The 16791-nt window shown below is 40.9% G+C and overlaps 1 protein-coding gene and 1 non-coding gene across 2 annotated transcripts; one reads left to right on the top strand and one right to left on the bottom strand.

Annotated features, from left to right (window-relative positions):
* Positions 1–5302: 5302 nt before the first annotated feature.
* Positions 5303–16703, bottom strand: DDX20 (DEAD-box helicase 20). Its single transcript, XM_043575848.1, has 12 exons — positions 16619–16703; positions 16097–16445; positions 15628–15722; positions 13931–14099; positions 13207–13321; positions 12942–13084; positions 12659–12797; positions 12501–12559; positions 10910–10992; positions 10234–10339; positions 10004–10105; positions 5303–7162 (listed from the first exon to the last, which is right to left on the bottom strand). Exons 2-12 carry the CDS (start codon positions 16395–16397, stop codon positions 6003–6005), a joined length of 2472 nt encoding a protein of 823 aa, XP_043431783.1. The 5' UTR covers positions 16398–16445; positions 16619–16703; the 3' UTR covers positions 5303–6002.
* TRNAK-CUU lies at positions 11790–11862 on the top strand. The gene has a single exon. It is a non-coding gene; the product is annotated as a tRNA-Lys (tRNA).
* Positions 16704–16791: the final 88 nt, after the last annotated feature.

Genomic DNA, 16791 nt, shown 5'->3' with positions numbered 1-16791 from the left:
GAACGTGTCAAGTTCAGGACTAACTTCCGACTGAAAGACCAGATATTCTCAGTGACAGTTGGACATAGTCTACAATCACATGGGAGTTTAAGGCCAGCAAGTAGAAAAGTAAAACTAAGGGGAACAAAGAATTTGAACAGAAATTAAAGTGGACAGTTAATGCTGATCCATGGTTAACAAGAGTCACCTTGTGAATGTGCTAAGGACTTTTACCTAGTTTTCAAATTACCATTCCTGCAGTTCAGGATCGTGTCACTTATTGGCCAGAATATAGGCAGAAGTGTACATTGAAACGCGTATGTAGATTTTTTTCCTTGACTTTTTAACTTTGCAGAGGTAGTGGTTGTAATTGAGCTAAATCTAGATTCTAAGATTATCAACGAAGTCCAGTGGTCCAGGCTCCCTCACTTCAATTATCAGGTAGCTACAAGGCAGAAAGATCCCAATGCTGTTAACCTAAGGCAATAGTAGTTTCCCTTCTAAACTAGTTGGCATGGTAACCATAACAAGAACCTGGAAGACTTTTATTTTCCCTTTCTGATTTCCTTATGAAGTCTCATTTGCAAAGCTTTAAACTGACTGGATGAAGGAAAACCATTTTTATGATCCATGACCCTTGGAGCCCAAACAGGATCATGAAGAGAAAGTGGCTATCAGAAAAAGAAATAGCTTTAAAGGGGTTCCTTTTGAGTCTTGTTTTCTATTCAGAATGTTCTATGTTTTTCTCATCAAGTGTGGGAATGACATTTATCTTAGCAGGTTACTTAACTACACTGGATGATGTCACTCTAAACCAGTGTAGGGCACTGACCCAAATCCTGGGGGGCTCCTTGGACCAATAGACTATTTTACAAACCTGGGAGGTGGGAGGGATGGTATATTTTTGATAATCAGACATTCCAATGTAATGTTTTCCTTAGAGGTCACCTCCCCATTAATGTTATCGTGAAAAACATCAAGTGTGTTCTTTTCTATTTTCATATAATAAATGGGCTTTGCTTACCAACATCACAATGGCAAAGAAATACTGTACAAAACTGCAGGAAGATAAAACATGTGAAAACTTTGTATGAAAAAAAAAACAACTCTTGAGTTTCCTGTCGTCTTCTTTTGAAACTGTAGTGCATATGTTAAAACGTATTATCATTTACAGTATTGAGTCATGTGCCACTGCTGTACCTGATGTATCCAATCTGGATTAAACAAACTATGTGCCACAAACCCTAATGTGATTAGGAATGTTTGTTTTAATACCAATTCTCCTGCTATACATTAGAAAATACGGGTAATTTGAACAGAGAGGCATTCTATCTCGCCAAAGAAAAGCCACAGAATCTCAGAAGTGTGTGTAAGGGTCTTGTCTCATCTTCCCTCCTCCACCCTCCCTCAACGCGAGCAACCTCTTGACGACCTGGATCACAGATCTTGCCTGCTCCCATGCTTTAGTCATGGATGTCCACAAGCACTGGATTGCATTTGTCAACAGCCCTATTTTGAGACCAGCCCCGTATTACTAAAAGAAAATCTGCCTTTACATAGCAGTACTGGTTCTGCTGAGAATATATTTACTCCTTCATCTAAACCAGGGTCTTAAAACTAAAGAGAAAACCCAAAATTAAATGATGTGTAGGGTATGGCAGGAAGCTTGGGAATTAGGTGATGGAGGCTTACATTTAGGTTCTATTGCTTACTTGCACGATTTCCCATCAGGCACTGTGTTTCCTCATCTTAAAAGTGGGGGTACTGGATTAGATATCTTGAAGATTTGCACTCACCTTAGTAATTCTGATTTAGGTTAACGAGAAGAGGCATTTTCATATTCCACCATAATGTGAACAACACACATTCCCAGCAACAATGGAAATCCTTTTAATTTCCCCATGACTACATCCCAATGAAAACCATGATAGAAATGGAACAACGTCAAGGCAAAAATGCATGATGCCCAAAGGCCTTTGAAGTTGGCCATGAAATTCAGACGCTCATATCCTTATCACCCACTAGGTGTCACTACGGATCCACAGCTCACATAATCCAGAGACCAGAAACTGGAAACCAGATGTGCACGGAGCAATACATGCTCCTTTTTGCTAAAAAAAACACTCAGTGTTAACTGGGACATAGGTGTTTGTTGACAGAGGCACAAAACAATATTCTGCCAAAACAATAGAATACCCTTGTGAAGGATCCAGTTCCAAGGTCAGCTATGACTATCAAAATTATGTTTTCTTAAAGATTAACAGGTTCATTTACATTTAGGGGAAGGGGAAAAAACCGAAAACTTCAAAACTATTCCTTGTCTCATATGATTTGATCTGCAAGTACTATAATTCCTATTCAATTATTTTTTACCACTCAGGGGCTAAAGTTTACCTTTAAACCACACTTTCTTTTAATATTTTTTTAACATTTATTTTTGAGAATGAAAGAGACAGAGCTTGAGCGGGGGAGGGGCAGAGAGGGAGGGAGACACAGAATCCAAAGCAGGCTCCAGGCTCTGAGTTGTCAGCACAGAGCCCAACGCAGGGCTCGAACTCAGACCACGAGATCATGACCTGAGCCAGAGTTGGATACTCAACCGACTGAGCCACCCAGGCACCTCTAAATCACATTATTAAAAGGTAAGTGATGCTACAATACTTAATCTACTTTAGAAAATGTTATTTTTATTACCCAAATAGTTTGTCTTCTAAGTCAGAATTATCTAGAGCTGCAGGTTTCCTAGAGATTTCTCTACATGTTAATACTACTAACCTAATTTAAAGCTTAACTAGAATAGTGGTATTTAGTATATTGTTTAGTATTCTAGAATTCAGACATTAACCCAATTCACACTAGCCTTCATCCAAATCACCTGAATTTATCAAGGCTCTCTATATTCATAAACTGATTTTTCTCTTCCAGAACTAGAAAGTATTTTCTCTTATTAGTCATATTTTAATTAAATCTTGGAACTGGAAGGGAACCTAAAAATCTTCTAGTCTAACCCCCTCATTTAATTGATGAGAAAACTGGACCCTAAGAGGTCATCTAACAGGTACAAGGTGAAAAAGGAGGTGGCAACCATCTCTGCCCTGACAAATGCTCTTTCCACTACACAATAGCACTCTCACGTGAATTCACCTGAAAACTACCTATGGTTCCTAACAGATTATGGAGCAGTCACCTTGACTGAAATTCTTTTTTTTTTTTTAATGTTTATTTACTCTTGAGAGAGAGAGGGGGGGGGGGAGGAAGGGCCAGAGAGAGAGGGAGACACAGAATCCGAAGCAGGCTCCAGGCTCCAAGCTGTCAGCACAGAGCCCGACACGGGGCTCGAACTCACGAACCACAAGATCATGACCTGAGCTGAAGTCGGATGCTTAACTGACTAAGCCACCCAGGCGCCCCACCTTGACTGAAACTGTAGACAAAAAAGTCTAACCATGCACAAATAGCAGCTGGTTCCTTCCACAGCCACCACCAATACTACATCCCCTTATTTGGGAAGGTAACTGCTGAAATTTCCCAAACAAATGCTTATGGAAAATGAAACCATCAGTATTTTCAGATGTTATGTGTATGCTCCCCTCCAGCTTATTTTCCTACTAAAAAAAAAAAAAAAAAAAGGCAAACACAAAATAAGATAAACCTTGAGAGAATCCAATTAATTTCAAGACTAATGGGTAACCTCATCTCTAATTAAGATGCAGCAGTATCCTAATTAAAATCCCCTAGCAATGACAGACTGTGAACTTGGCTGTATTGTGGGGGGAAAGGGTAGAGAAAAAGAGGTAAGTTCAATTATATAGCAATGACGGGATCTTACTGAAATGTGTGTAATTAAAGTCTCTACCTCTTAATGACATGCTGGACCTAATTATGGATTTGCTATTTACAGTGTTAATTAATTCATTCTAACTTGGCAATACATGTACAGTACAGATCCGTGTAAGTAAAGCCTACCACTGCCCAACCCAGATGACAGGAATCCGAATTAAACAGGAGTTTAGGGTAGTGGTATGTTGAGGGTTGTGGACAGTAAATGACAGTGGCTGTGGATGTTTGCTGAAAGCCTGGAGGAAAGTGTTGGTAGTGCCTAGGGAAGTATGTACACAGAAAAGAAGAGCTTTCCTTTTAAAAAGTTAAATACAAATCTCTCTAGACATGAGGGGTTCTCTCACCACAATTCCAATTCACAAGGTTTGGGAACCAAACGCGTAATCATAAAAAGATTGCCAAGGAGAAGAAATGAAAGAATACGTATCTTTACACCACCCTTATCCACAGAGGATACGCTCCAAGATTCCCAGTGGATGTCTCAAACCGCAGGCAGTTCCGAATCCTATATGTACTGTTTTTTCCTATACGTACATACCCATAATAAAGTTTAATTTATAAATTAGGCACAGTAAGAGATTAACAATAACAATAGAACAATCACAACATACTATAATAAAAGTTACATGAATGTGGTCTCTCAAAGTATCTTATTGTACTGTACCCACCCTTCTGGTGATGATGTAAGATGATAAAATGCCTACCTGATGGTGAATGCTATAGGTATTATGACACAGCATTAGGCTACTACTGACTGGCCGGACAGTAGGTCAGAAGGATCATCTGCTTCTGGACCCAATCAGTGGTTGACTTTGGGTAATTGAAAGTGCAGAAAGTAAAATATCAGGGGGCACCTGGGTGGCTCAGTCAGTTAAGCATCTGACTCTTGATCCCAGCTAAGGTCATGATCTCACGATTCATGAGATCGAACCCCACTGACAGTGTAGAGCCTGCTTGGGATTCACTCTCTCCCTCCTCTCTGCTCCTCCCCTGCTTGCACATGCTTTCTCTCTCAAAATAATAAACTAAAAAAAAAGCAAAATCTCAGATAAAGGGGACTCCAATTAATTTTTTTCTGAGTCATGATTTATAGATGTACCATCTCAGAAAAATGAGACGCTCCCCTTAGATCCTAGCACTAAAGGTAAAAACTGGAGGGGAATTTTCTAGAAGGCATAAGATTAGGACATACTGTGAGAAGAGTTTAAACAGAATGAGTTCCAGCTTCCAAAAAAACAGTTAAAATCAAGAGCTAAAACTTTCCTTTAGCCTCCCAACAGATTAGGGCAGTTCTTAATCTGGCTTCTACACCTGGGCTTCAGAAGGTCTATGAACCTCTTGGAATTACATATACAAATCTTGTTTACAGAATGGAAACTTTTCTGGTACAAATCTATAGCTTTCATCAGATTCATAAAAGGATCCAAGAACCAACAAAGATTGAGTTACTCCTTTTCTTGAGAAACGGAAATAAGACAGCCACTGATGATCCTGAGCTATTTAATGCGCGTAAACACACACACAGCTTTCACAATCTTAAGAACAAGACATTCGAAAAAAAGATGAACAATAAACATGTCAATAAACATTTGGCTAAGTTCGCATTTTTACTGGTAACAAATATTTTTCCTGGAAGCAAATGGCATCAAAGCTACCTCTGGGCGAGTGTGAAGCAATATTTATTCCTTCCTACCTAAACATAAAAGGCGAGGGGATTTTCTGATCTATCGTGTTACAAATTTCTACAAGAACACACCTCTATAGAAATACAGCCCAAGCCTTTTGTCAAGAACTCCACAGCATAAACTAACATTATTTTTCAAACCTCAACTGTTTTTATTTTTATTTTTTTAAGTAAACAGTGGTATTAAGTCTTTCTAAATGTTTCTTTCTTGAATGGCTTACAGAAAATGGCATCCTGGGACCTTTAGCTCTGTCTCCAAAATTTTCTTTCAAGGATCTGATCCATGAAGTTTCTCAAAAAAAAAAAAAAAAAAAAAAAGATAATATACCTCACCTAATAAGACAGGTCAAAACAGTCTGAAAAATAGATGTGTCCCAGCAGAAAGCCTCAAGACTTTTCAAATTCCTCAAAAATGGCACTGTGCTAAAGGCCCCAGAGGATGGCTATCCGAAGGTATCACTCGTTGATATTTCTGGATGGTATGAGGTACTGCCTGTCATCACTGGTTGCCACGCATCATTTCTTGTAGATAAATGGTATTCATGTGATAAGCTGCCACCCAACTTGGGTGCCTCTGAGCATTCCAATAATATGACTGAGAAGCAGCAGCGTAGTATTCCTGCCACGCCCTGTAGTAAGCTCTCCAGTACTCCTCATAGTCCTGGTAGGTCTCGGAAAAATTCAGATGGGTTTCCCTGTGGCAGTCGTACCAACCGTCCTCCTGGGGTTCTGTCTGCATTCGATAGGAAGACCGCCTGGGAGGGTTTCTCCGGCTCTGCTTAGCTCTCTGGGTAGCCCCCTCTTTATGCCTTGCCTTTGTCTGGATTTCAGGTGATTCCTGATACTCTACTGGATTAGGGATGTTGTTTCCATTCAGAGGCTGCTCCAAAGAGATATGGCCATCCACACGAGTAGACTCCGCGTCTTTCGGCTGAGTATCAGAAGAGCCTTCCAAGTAGGACTTATTTCCTTTGCTCTGGGAAGAAGTCCTTGAGCTGTAAGAATCACTGTCACTCTCAGAGTCTCCAGATTGACTGCTACTTGCCAATACCTGCACTCTCTCTTCAGGAATTCTGTTTCTTACAAAACCATTTTGAGGATTGACAGTCTGATCCCCAGGACCCGTGTAATGCCTGATGATTTCCACAGGTTTCTCTAACCCCTCTTTAATATAGTGTTCATAATCCTCTACCAATTCCGAAAAAGTCAAAGAGTATGGCAGATGGATTTTAAAGGACGACAGACAAGGAATTTTAGGGAGTGACACAGGTATAGCTTCTTTGACCTGTTGCTGACCAGTCGAGTTTTCAACAGAGATCTGAACAGAATTCTTCATCGGCTCTTCCAATTGTATGCCACAGCCCACTTCTTTCGGTGACACTGCTTTTTCGATGATTCCACACTCTGAGTGGCTTTTCACAGGAAGCTTTTGTTTGGTATTATTTTTTGATTTGACTAAGAGTGCAGATACAGAAGTATTTCTGGATGAAGCCACATGGTTACCATGAGCTTTCGGAGTTGAAAAGGTTCTCTCTATTTTTTCAATCTGCTTTTTTAAGGGCTGGGTAGGTACACTTGCTAAGCCATATGTATGCATAGCAGCTTGAACCTCCACATCCCAATCTGAACATTCTTCCATCAGACCAGGAGGAATGGGATCTACATAAAAGGAACAGAAGAATATTAAAATTCTTGAGCTGCTCAAGACCAGCAATTTTTGAATGACTTCATAAAGCTTTCCATGGTAAAGTAAGAAATAATATATACTAATAATACACTAAGAAGCTTAAGAATCGCACTTAGTATTTTAAAAGACCCAAGCAATCCTCGCAGTAAAGAAATACACCCCAAAATATGCAAGACCCATCCCATACTCACAAGCGGGATCTCCCCATACCTCCCACTCAGAAAGAACTTCTGCTAGGACATACAAGTCTGCAGAAATTCCCCCATCTCTTCCCCTCCCACTCTCCCCAACTCTTCCCCTTTATCTCACTACTGCTGACAGCAAAACAAGATTATTAGAAAATGGATTGTGCTCCCCAGAGCTTATCAGCTGGGGAATATTACGACTGCAACTCTGCACCCAAGTAAATCTGCCACCCTATACTCCCAACAGGGAGGAATCACTGCCCCCAACAGTGGAGAAAAACCTCTATCTGGGAACAAGTTAAGACGACTATAAAAAGATCTGTGGCCTCAACAGCACTTGCAAATTTTTAAAAATTGGCTGGCTCCAGCTCTCTAAATTTCCTATTGCATCCAGGAGGGATAGTTTGCTCCCACCTGCACACTCAGACCTTCCCAAAGTGTGATCAGTTTTCACCTTAGGCAGACAAAATACACAAAGCCCCTGATTTACACAGGTCTGCCTGTCTGTTCGTGCTACTGGGGCTCCACATAGACGTATCCACTATTGAATCCCTCATTCTGGACTCTTCAGCTGGGGCTCTTGATCTTTTGCTGAACAGATCCTCTGACAAAAACTCGATTCCTACTGAGGTGGTATCCCTTGTTTGCCTACCACCCTTCTCAAATAGGCCGACTGCCCTCCTACTCCTGTGCCAGGTGCTTCACCTGAGCAGTCTGCTATCATACAAGCTCCTAGTCCAATATAAATCCAACACCACGAATATAATTTTCTCATGATTTCAAGGCTCCGAGAACATTATGTGAAGATCGAAATATGTCATTTTCCAGTATCCAAAGGCAAATTTTATTTATTACTACATGCTAGGATACTGAATCCTACTGAAGGTCTTAACCCTCTTTTACCAATTTTCAATTTACTATTTTCACATTATAATCATCTGACAGATTATCAATAGACTCATACATAGAGTTAACATACTACAGAGTCTTAAAAGTGACATGGGGCACCTGGGTGGCTCAGTTGGTTAAGCATCCGACTTCAGCTCAGGTCATGATCTCACAGTTTGTGGGTTTGGGCCCTACATCAGGCTCTGTGCTGACAGCTCAGAGCCTGGAGCCTGCTTCAGATTCTGTATCTCCCTCTCTCTCTACCCACCCCCCACCCATGCTCGCTCGCTTGCTCTCTCTCAAAAATAAAATAAACATTAAAAAAATATTATTAAAAGTGACAGAGAACCTAAAGACTGTTTCAAAAAACAAGTATTTTATAAATCAGGACACAAGCTTAGAGCAATTAAAGAAATTTGTGAAAAGATCACAAAATGAGCTATGACAGAGCCAGAACTCCTAGAATCCACAGAATTCCCAGACCTATGCTTAATCTAACTTTATAAAAATCACTAACGGAGTTAAATATAAATCACTGAAATATTCACTGCTATATTTATTCAATAACTACTTATCCCATATTCTAGAAGGTCATGTATATGTAAGTGTACAATTATGTATATATACACATATATACTGGTATATACATATATATGCACACATATATGTACATATACACATGTATATACACACATACACACTAACATGCATATATTAACATATATAATAAATGAGCCACATTTCTACACGACAGTTTTTAAAGTTTTCAAGAGATCATTAGGGGCGCCTGGGTGGCGCAGTCGGTTGAGCGTCCGACTTCAGTCAGGTCACGATCTCGCGGTCCGTGAGTTCGAGCCCCGCGTCAGGCTCTGGGCTGATGGCTCAGAGCCTGGAGCCTGTTTCCGATTCTGTGCCTCCCTCTCTCTCTGCCCCTCCCCCGTTCATGCTTTGTCTCTCTCTGTCCCAAAAATAAATAAACGTTGAAAAAAAAAATTAAAAAAAAAAAAAAAAAAAGAGATCATTAATAGTTTCAGACATGCTTTCCAAGCCACTAGTTTCCAAGGTGGCACTAAAAAAAAAAAAATCAGCTTGACAAATGACTCATTAAATCAAAAGAAAACACTTCAGGGGCACCTGGCTGGCTCAGTCACAAGAGCACAGGACTCTTGACCTCAGGGTTGTGGGTTCAAGCCCCACACTGGGTATACAGATGATAAATAAATGAATAAATAAATAAATAAATATTAAAAAGGAAACACTTAAAATTTTTCAAAATAGCATTTAAATTAAAGATATTATTCCTTCCTTCCCCATGGTGACAAAGGAGAATACAGCAAGAATTACCTCCACAGCGACAAAAGAAGTGAAATATATGCCCCCTTACATAAAACAGTGAAATCAAATTGCAAGGCTAAAAGCTAAAATACAGAGCTAATACAGTAGTAAAATAATTCTCATTTCTCATGTGCCAGGAGTTATCTTGCAATCTTCTCCTTGCTGCTTATTAGCTGTAAGAACTTAGGCAAATTACTTTACTTTTCAATGTCTCAATATCCTCATTCACAAAAAAATCGACAATAAGGGCACACACTTCATAGAACCATGGTGATAATTAACCAAGCTAACATATGGAATAGGACCCAACACATCTTAAGTGCTCCATGTCAGCTGTTAATTTTATGAGGCCTATCATCAATATCACTGTTCTTTTGACAGCAAAATGACACAGACAAAACATACCTGGTAAAGGCAGAAGGTTGATGTTACATTTCTGGGCAATTTTCATCATCACATTTTCTTCTTCTCCCCGACAACAGTAGGTCACTGTCAACCCCAAGGTACCTAAAGCAGAGGGACTGTTAATTAGTAAATCATTTCCACATAAATGACATTCTACCTGTCATATCTTCCTCCTAAAGAAAGCAGCCAAACTTTTCACTTCCTTTTTTTTTTTTTTTTTTTTTTTTTACCAAAACGGCCAGCTCTGCCAATCCGATGCATGTATGTCTCCCAATCCAATGGTACATCCAGATTTACAACCAGGTTCACCTTCTCAGCATCAATCCCTCGGGAAGTCTTGAATTGAAAAGGAGAACAAGTGTTTGCATTAACTGCCACACAGGCTCCAACGCACACTAGAGTATTCTACTATAGTACGACCAAAACCCAAGTGAAGAACAGGAAGGAATTCAGGAGCAAAGGAAAAGGAAATTAATTTCTAATGACTAGCTTCAAGAATAAAGATGAAAATATAAGACTTTTAAGAAAGCATGTTCCCCAGCACTGGAAAGACAATTCCCTTCTGGTATTCTTTTTTTTTTTTTTCCAACGTTTATTTATTTTTGGGACAGAGACAGACAGAGCATGAACGGGGGAGGGGCAGAGAGAGAGGGAGACACAGAATCGGAAACAGGCTCCAGGCTCTGAGCCATCAGCCCAGAGCCTGACGCGGGGCTCGAACTCACGGACCGCGAGATCGTGACCTGGCCGAAGTCGGACGCTTAATCAACTGCACCACCCAGGCGCCCCTCCCTTCTGGTATTTTTATCAGACACGCCCATGTAAAGTAATAGTTGAAACCTGTGCATCTGACAAGAGAGCCCAAGTCAAGATGGATTAGTCACCCAATCCGAACGAGAAATATACCAAATCTGTGGAAATGAGGACTCTGCAATGAAACTGCTTCAGCTTGGCCATAGCATCAAGACGCTGATTCTGATTCATGTTACCTAAAAAGACCCAAAAAGAAAGTCATATAAAAACAAACTAACATATTTATCAAATACACAAAAAGCAGAATTCCTAACTACCCGTCTAAACGCTTTAAAAATATACCAAAGTTAACTCTATCCTTATATACAAATATAGGCTAAGACCTAAAGTCAGAATCTTTTAAAATACAGTTAGGGAGTCAACTTGAAATTCAAAAACATATTTTATTTTATTTCAATTTTTAAAAGTCTATCTACCCATTTTGAGAAAGAGAGAGAGAGAGAGAGAGAGAGAGAGAGAGAGAGAGAGCAAGCAGGGGAGGGACAGAAAGAGAGGGAGAGAGAGAATCCCAAGCAAGTTCCATTCTGTCAGCGCAAAGTCCAACATGGGTCTCGATCCCATGAACCATGAGATCATGACCTGAGCCAAAATCAAGAGCCAGACACCCAACCGATTAAGCCCCCCAAAAATCAATTTTAAATGGTGACTAGGTTATGCCTGCAGATATACCATTATATCCGCAAGGTTACATATGAAGTAGAACAATTCTTAGAAAAATTGCTTTAATCAGCGGTTTATAAATTTGGTTTTGAAGTGTGATCTACAGTCAAAATATTGTCCATTAGAAAACAGTCTCCCCAGTATCTCATAATATACAATGATGAGACAAGCTTATGCTAACAGGTTACAAACTAAGCTATCAATGAGAACTTTAAAAAGGATCTTACTGATCAAAAATTCCTTTAAATCTTTCATTTCTATTAGGCCAGCAGTAATAATGTAGTTTTCTGTCAAAAATGAATCATCCTGGGGCACCTGGCTGGCTCAGTTGGTAGAGCGTGTGACTCTTAATCTCAAGGTTGTGAGTTCGAGCCCCACACTGGGTATAGATATTACTTAAATATAAAATCTTAAAAAAAAAAAAATCATGTTCACCTTCCTCAAGACCACAAAGCAGTTAATTCAGTAGCAGCTCACAGCATTTTTACAATGATTATGTAAAGAAGCAAAATATGTTGCAATGAAGATAACAAAGGCAAACCTTATAAAATTATTGAGCTCTTCATGGACAATTCATTCCAATTTTCTAATTTCGTATGATGTACCAAGTTACAACTTAAAAAATAAGAATATTGAGGGGCAACTGGGTGGCTTGGTCTTAAGCATCTAACTCTTGACTTCAGCTCAGGGCATAAACTCGTGGTTCCTGAGTTCCAGTCCCAATCAGATTCTGCGGTGACAGTGCAGAGGCTGCTTGGGATTCTTTCTCTGCTCCTCTCTCCACCCCTCCCCTGCTCACTCTCTCTCTCTCTCTCAAAAAATAAACTAAAAAAAATAAATAAAAATAAGAATATTGATATATCAAATTCCAATGAAAAATTAACCTGAAATTTCCTTTACTCTAAAGACTCAGTGTAACCTCACACTCATAAGACAACCCGGGAAGTAGCATTTCTTCCTCCTGACTTTGGAGAGGCTTCAAATCAGGATACTAAACAAAGATTAAAGTAAGCTATAAACTTACCCGAAATACACTCAGCAGGAAAGCCTTTAGAAGAAAGAATATCAGCCAAATGTTGTGCTCTATGAAAAATAACACAGAGGTTATAATTTTATAAATATGGCCCCATGCCTATCCTTTTATTTCACAAGTTCCCCAAATGACCTTTTAAGGTACATTACCTGCTGTGCAAATTAGAAAAGACTAAGGCCTGATTAAACGGAATTCTGCTGAACAGTTCCTGTAAATGCTGAGCCTTTTCCTCAAAAATCTTATGGGCCAAAGGGTATGAATTGACAACTCTGTAATATTGCTTCAAACCTGCAAAGAAGAGTCCTCTGTTAAAACAAAACATATTTGCTATATCCTAATAGCAAATATGAAAGCAACAGCCGACTAGGCAAGGGAAAGCTCCAGAGTATCACAAACAAACCAGTAATGTAAGTATCCAATATCTGTACTCACCTAGGAGACTCGGATCACTGGAATTTAGTCTTACAAAAGTGGGATCTCTCATGTACCTTGTCAAAGCATTAGCCAAATATTCAGGGTAGGTGGCTGATACGGCCAACATCTGTTTACTTGCAGGCAAGGAAGAATAAATCCAGCTGCAAAATACAAGAAAAACACACACCATGGAAACTAATCAAACAGTAACTACCACCTGTTAAAGCTAAAGATAGACACTTTAGGACACCATTTTAATAGTCCAGCAAGTTATTTTTCTTACTTTATTTGCTCCTGGAAGCTGCCTTCTTCTAAAAGCTTATCTGCTTCATCAAGAATAAAGAGACGTATACTGCCTGGGTTCAAGTAGTCAAGTTCTATTAGTTGTTTAATTCTGCCTAAAGTCCAGAAAAAAAGCATATTGAAATATTTAAGGTGCACTGAATTTGTGCAAATCTCAGCCAGTGTTGTTACTCTACTCACTCACAGGTTATACTGTTGATTTTCTTGACCCGACCTTCGTTATTATACATTTACGCACCGAACCACAAATTAGAAATGTTGAATTCGATCTTGCCTAAATCCATTATTTCTTCCTCATATTTCACCACCAATAAGCACAGATCATAAACACTATTCCCATCAAAAGACTTGAATGCTAAGGCCCTGAATACTAAATTCTGATCTGAGTGATTCTTGATTGAATGATTAATAGAGAAGCAAAGAATAAATCCCAATCCATGGCTTAGAAAGGCTTCTTGAAAGTCATCTTTCTCCTCTTTTCATAAGCCAATTCCATAGGTGCACTTAAACAGCCTCAGGGATGGAGATTTCCCACATTCTTCTGGTAATTCCAGTCACGTCTAAAGCTTCGCTTATAATCCTCAAAATAATTATCAGAGTTATCAAAGATTCCCATATTCTTACATCAATTATTTTATATTACCTATATTAAAAGTGTTCAGTTCCTTAAAAGCCCCAGTTATGAACAGTCATTGATATCTTACCAGGAGAGCCAACAGCAATATGACACTTTTTAAGTCTGGTTTTGTCTTGTGATAATGGAGTCCCTCCAATAAAGACATGACACTCTAAGCCTTCCATTTTTATTCCAATAGCTGTAATAACAGAATGTATCTGTACAGCAATTTCTCTTGTAGGAGCCAAGATCAGAATCTAAAAAAGCATAAAATATATACACTTTAATGAGTCAGTGGAACAGATACATGTGGTTGGCACATTTTGCACTATAATGAGCTAGTTTTCATTTAACCAATCATTTTAAATGATGAGTTTTTACTGACAAGGGAAACTATTCCATTCATTCACATATATATTCATTCAACAAACACTGAGTTGAATGAATTGCCTACCTACTAGGCAACATATAAGTTGCTGTGGAGTCAAGAGTTAACAATACACAGTTCTTGCCCTCAGGGCACTTTCATTCTGTGTAAGAAGACATACAATAAACAAACGGACATAAATAATGGCACACAATAAGAGTTGGGAGGGGGAGAGAAGTGAAAAAAGAAGGGAAGGAGTTATTTTAAATGGAGCAATCAAGGAAGGCTACTAAGGAAATAACATTTGAGCAGAGACCTAAATGTACACGGCAGAGTAGAGCTTAGCTATGTGACACCTGGGGAAATGATTTTGGGAAGAGAAATAGCAAATGTAAAGGCCTCAAGACAGTAACATTCTTGGTGTACCTGAGGAATAGCAGGGAGGCCCTTGTAACCGGACCTAGTCAGGGTGAGATTTCTAGCTCCATGAAAAGGAGCTTTAGGGAGGCAAGGTGAGAACTTTGCAAAATAACTAACTACTGGAGGACAAGGTGAAACTACATGTTCTGAGCTAGCAGAAGGAAAAAACTGCTTTAAAAAAAAAAACTAGGAGAAGAAAATATGCCAAAACGGTTAGCAGCAGTTTCGCTCTGGGTAGGTGAGATTATCAGATGCAGTTATCTGGTACTTCTTGACTTTTCTGAAGTTTCCCAATTTTCAAAAATAAATTTGAGAACACAAAGATCTCAAGTTTAAATATACAAATTTGGTTTATGGCACTTTTCAGGGTTTTGGCATTTCATCTACTCCCAAATTGTCAGAAACCAAAATCGCAAATACATCTCAATTCACAAGTAGAATAGCCTAGGTCTTTGGGAAGCTGAAGGATTTCTTACGTGCATAACCCAGGATTTGGTAGATATAAGAGTCAAGAAGCTTTGAATATGGACATCCTGGCATACTGTTTATACATAACATGCGCTTGAAAAATCTTTGTTGAAGAAATTATTTCCAAACCTAAATCTCTTATTAGTTTGGGTTCTCTTAGACCTACTCCAAGAGAACCTAGAAGATGGGAGATCAACAGGATATACTCACAAGGCTGTAAGAACCACCTGCAGTTACCAGCAATAGCCAGAGCACTACATTATCACCAATCAGGCCAAATACTAAATCTTACCACAACCGGATCAGCAAGTAGAAGAACAAAGAAAACCTATCTGTATTCCCAAGTAATGAAAAAACTGACACACATGCCATTATTCTATTTAAGATGCGGTGATAAAAATTTCCAAATTTCTAACACTAATAACATATCCTTGGTCACCATCCACACCACCAGCACTCAAAGGCTTTAATGCTTTGATAATAAAATCCACGTAACATACCCTCCTTTGGGTCCTCTGAGTTAGACTCACCTGGGTACTTAGGTTTTCAAGAACCAGAGAGTCCAAAGCAATGGTAGAGAACACACACGTTTTCCCGGTGCCAGATTTAGCTTGAACTATTAAATCTGAGGAGAAAAAATATATACTGTATATCGCTAACCAGTACCGACTAAAGAAGCTTAGTATGATACCGACACGAAACCACATGATTACAAGGGTCTCCAGAAGATCACTGGTTGGCACCTTCGTTTTTAGTGAACTCTCAAAAAAGCATCGGGCCATATCCAGAAACAGGGCTCGTCCCTGAACCTCTACCGTTTATCTTCTCGAACGGAGAGCCAACCGTCACCGTGAAAAGGACCGTAACCATCAACGCCGCGTCTCTTACAGGGGAAACTGAGGCTCGAAAGCGTGCAGCGCCCGGACGCAGGCCGGACCCCGCACCCGCTCCGGGACTCCTCCGGGACCCTCCCGGCCCGCGCACGGCCCCCGCCCTCACCGAGCCCGCAGCGCCCCAGCGGGATGGCCTTGAGCTGCACCGGCGAGGGTCGCTCGAAGCCGGCAGCCCGCAGCCCCTCCAGCACCGGCCGCGACAGCAGCAGCGACTCGAAGTCGGCCGGCTCGGCCAGCAGCACGTCCCCCGTGCGGGTCCGTGGGCCGCTGACGTCGTGAGCCGTCCGCAGGCTCCGCACCGGCCCGGGGGGTGGCTCCGAGGCCGCGAGCTGTGCGGCCACACGCTCCGCCGGCATAGCGGCCTCCACCGTCGCTAAGGCCGCTGAGGCTTCAAACGCCGCCGCCATCGTAGCCGCGCCGCCGGATCTCGCGGTACTTGAGGCGAGGGAGGGAGCCTAAGAGCGAGAAGAGGAAAAACTTTATTGGCAGTCCTCCCAGGAAGACACGCTTCGGCGAGGGGCGAAGGGACGGAAGTCGGAGGCTTAGGAAGTCTCGCAAGCAGCGATAACGACAAAACAATGTGGCCCGAGGGAGGCCGAAAGAAGGAGGAGAGAGAGGCGGGGGCTACCGGTGTGCGGCCTCGGGCAGCCTGCAGAGGGCGCCGCGCGCACACAGTGGGGGCGCCGCCCCTCCTCCCGGCCCTCCGTGGGCGGTCCGCCCAGTCCCGCGCTCCGCCCCGCGCCACCCTCAGAACGCCGGCTTTGTGAGGCGCGTGCGGCGTCACTCTCCCCGCCTCCCGGT

This window comes from Prionailurus bengalensis, chromosome C1, assembly GCF_016509475.1.
Source record: "Prionailurus bengalensis isolate Pbe53 chromosome C1, Fcat_Pben_1.1_paternal_pri, whole genome shotgun sequence".
Taxonomy (NCBI): Eukaryota; Metazoa; Chordata; class Mammalia; order Carnivora; family Felidae; genus Prionailurus; species Prionailurus bengalensis.
The sequence above is the reverse complement of the archived record's forward strand: the minus strand, read 5'-3'. Positions and strand labels throughout refer to the sequence as shown.

What these genes read in the sequence shown, in the direction of transcription:
- DDX20 (XM_043575848.1), bottom strand. Translation starts at nt 16,397, where the DNA reads ATGGCGGCGGCGTTTGAAGCCTCAGCGGCCTTAGCGACGGTGGAGGCC. An exon ending in AGCTTCCAGGAGCAAATAAA is followed by an intron (nt 13,085 to 13,206) that starts GTAAGAAAAATA and finishes TGTATTTTGCAG; the next exon opens with CTGGATTTATTCTTCCTTGC. An exon ending in TGGCAGAGCTGGCCGTTTTG is followed by an intron (nt 10,106 to 10,233) that starts GTAAAAAAAAAA and finishes CCTCTGCTTTAG; the next exon opens with GTACCTTGGGGTTGACAGTG.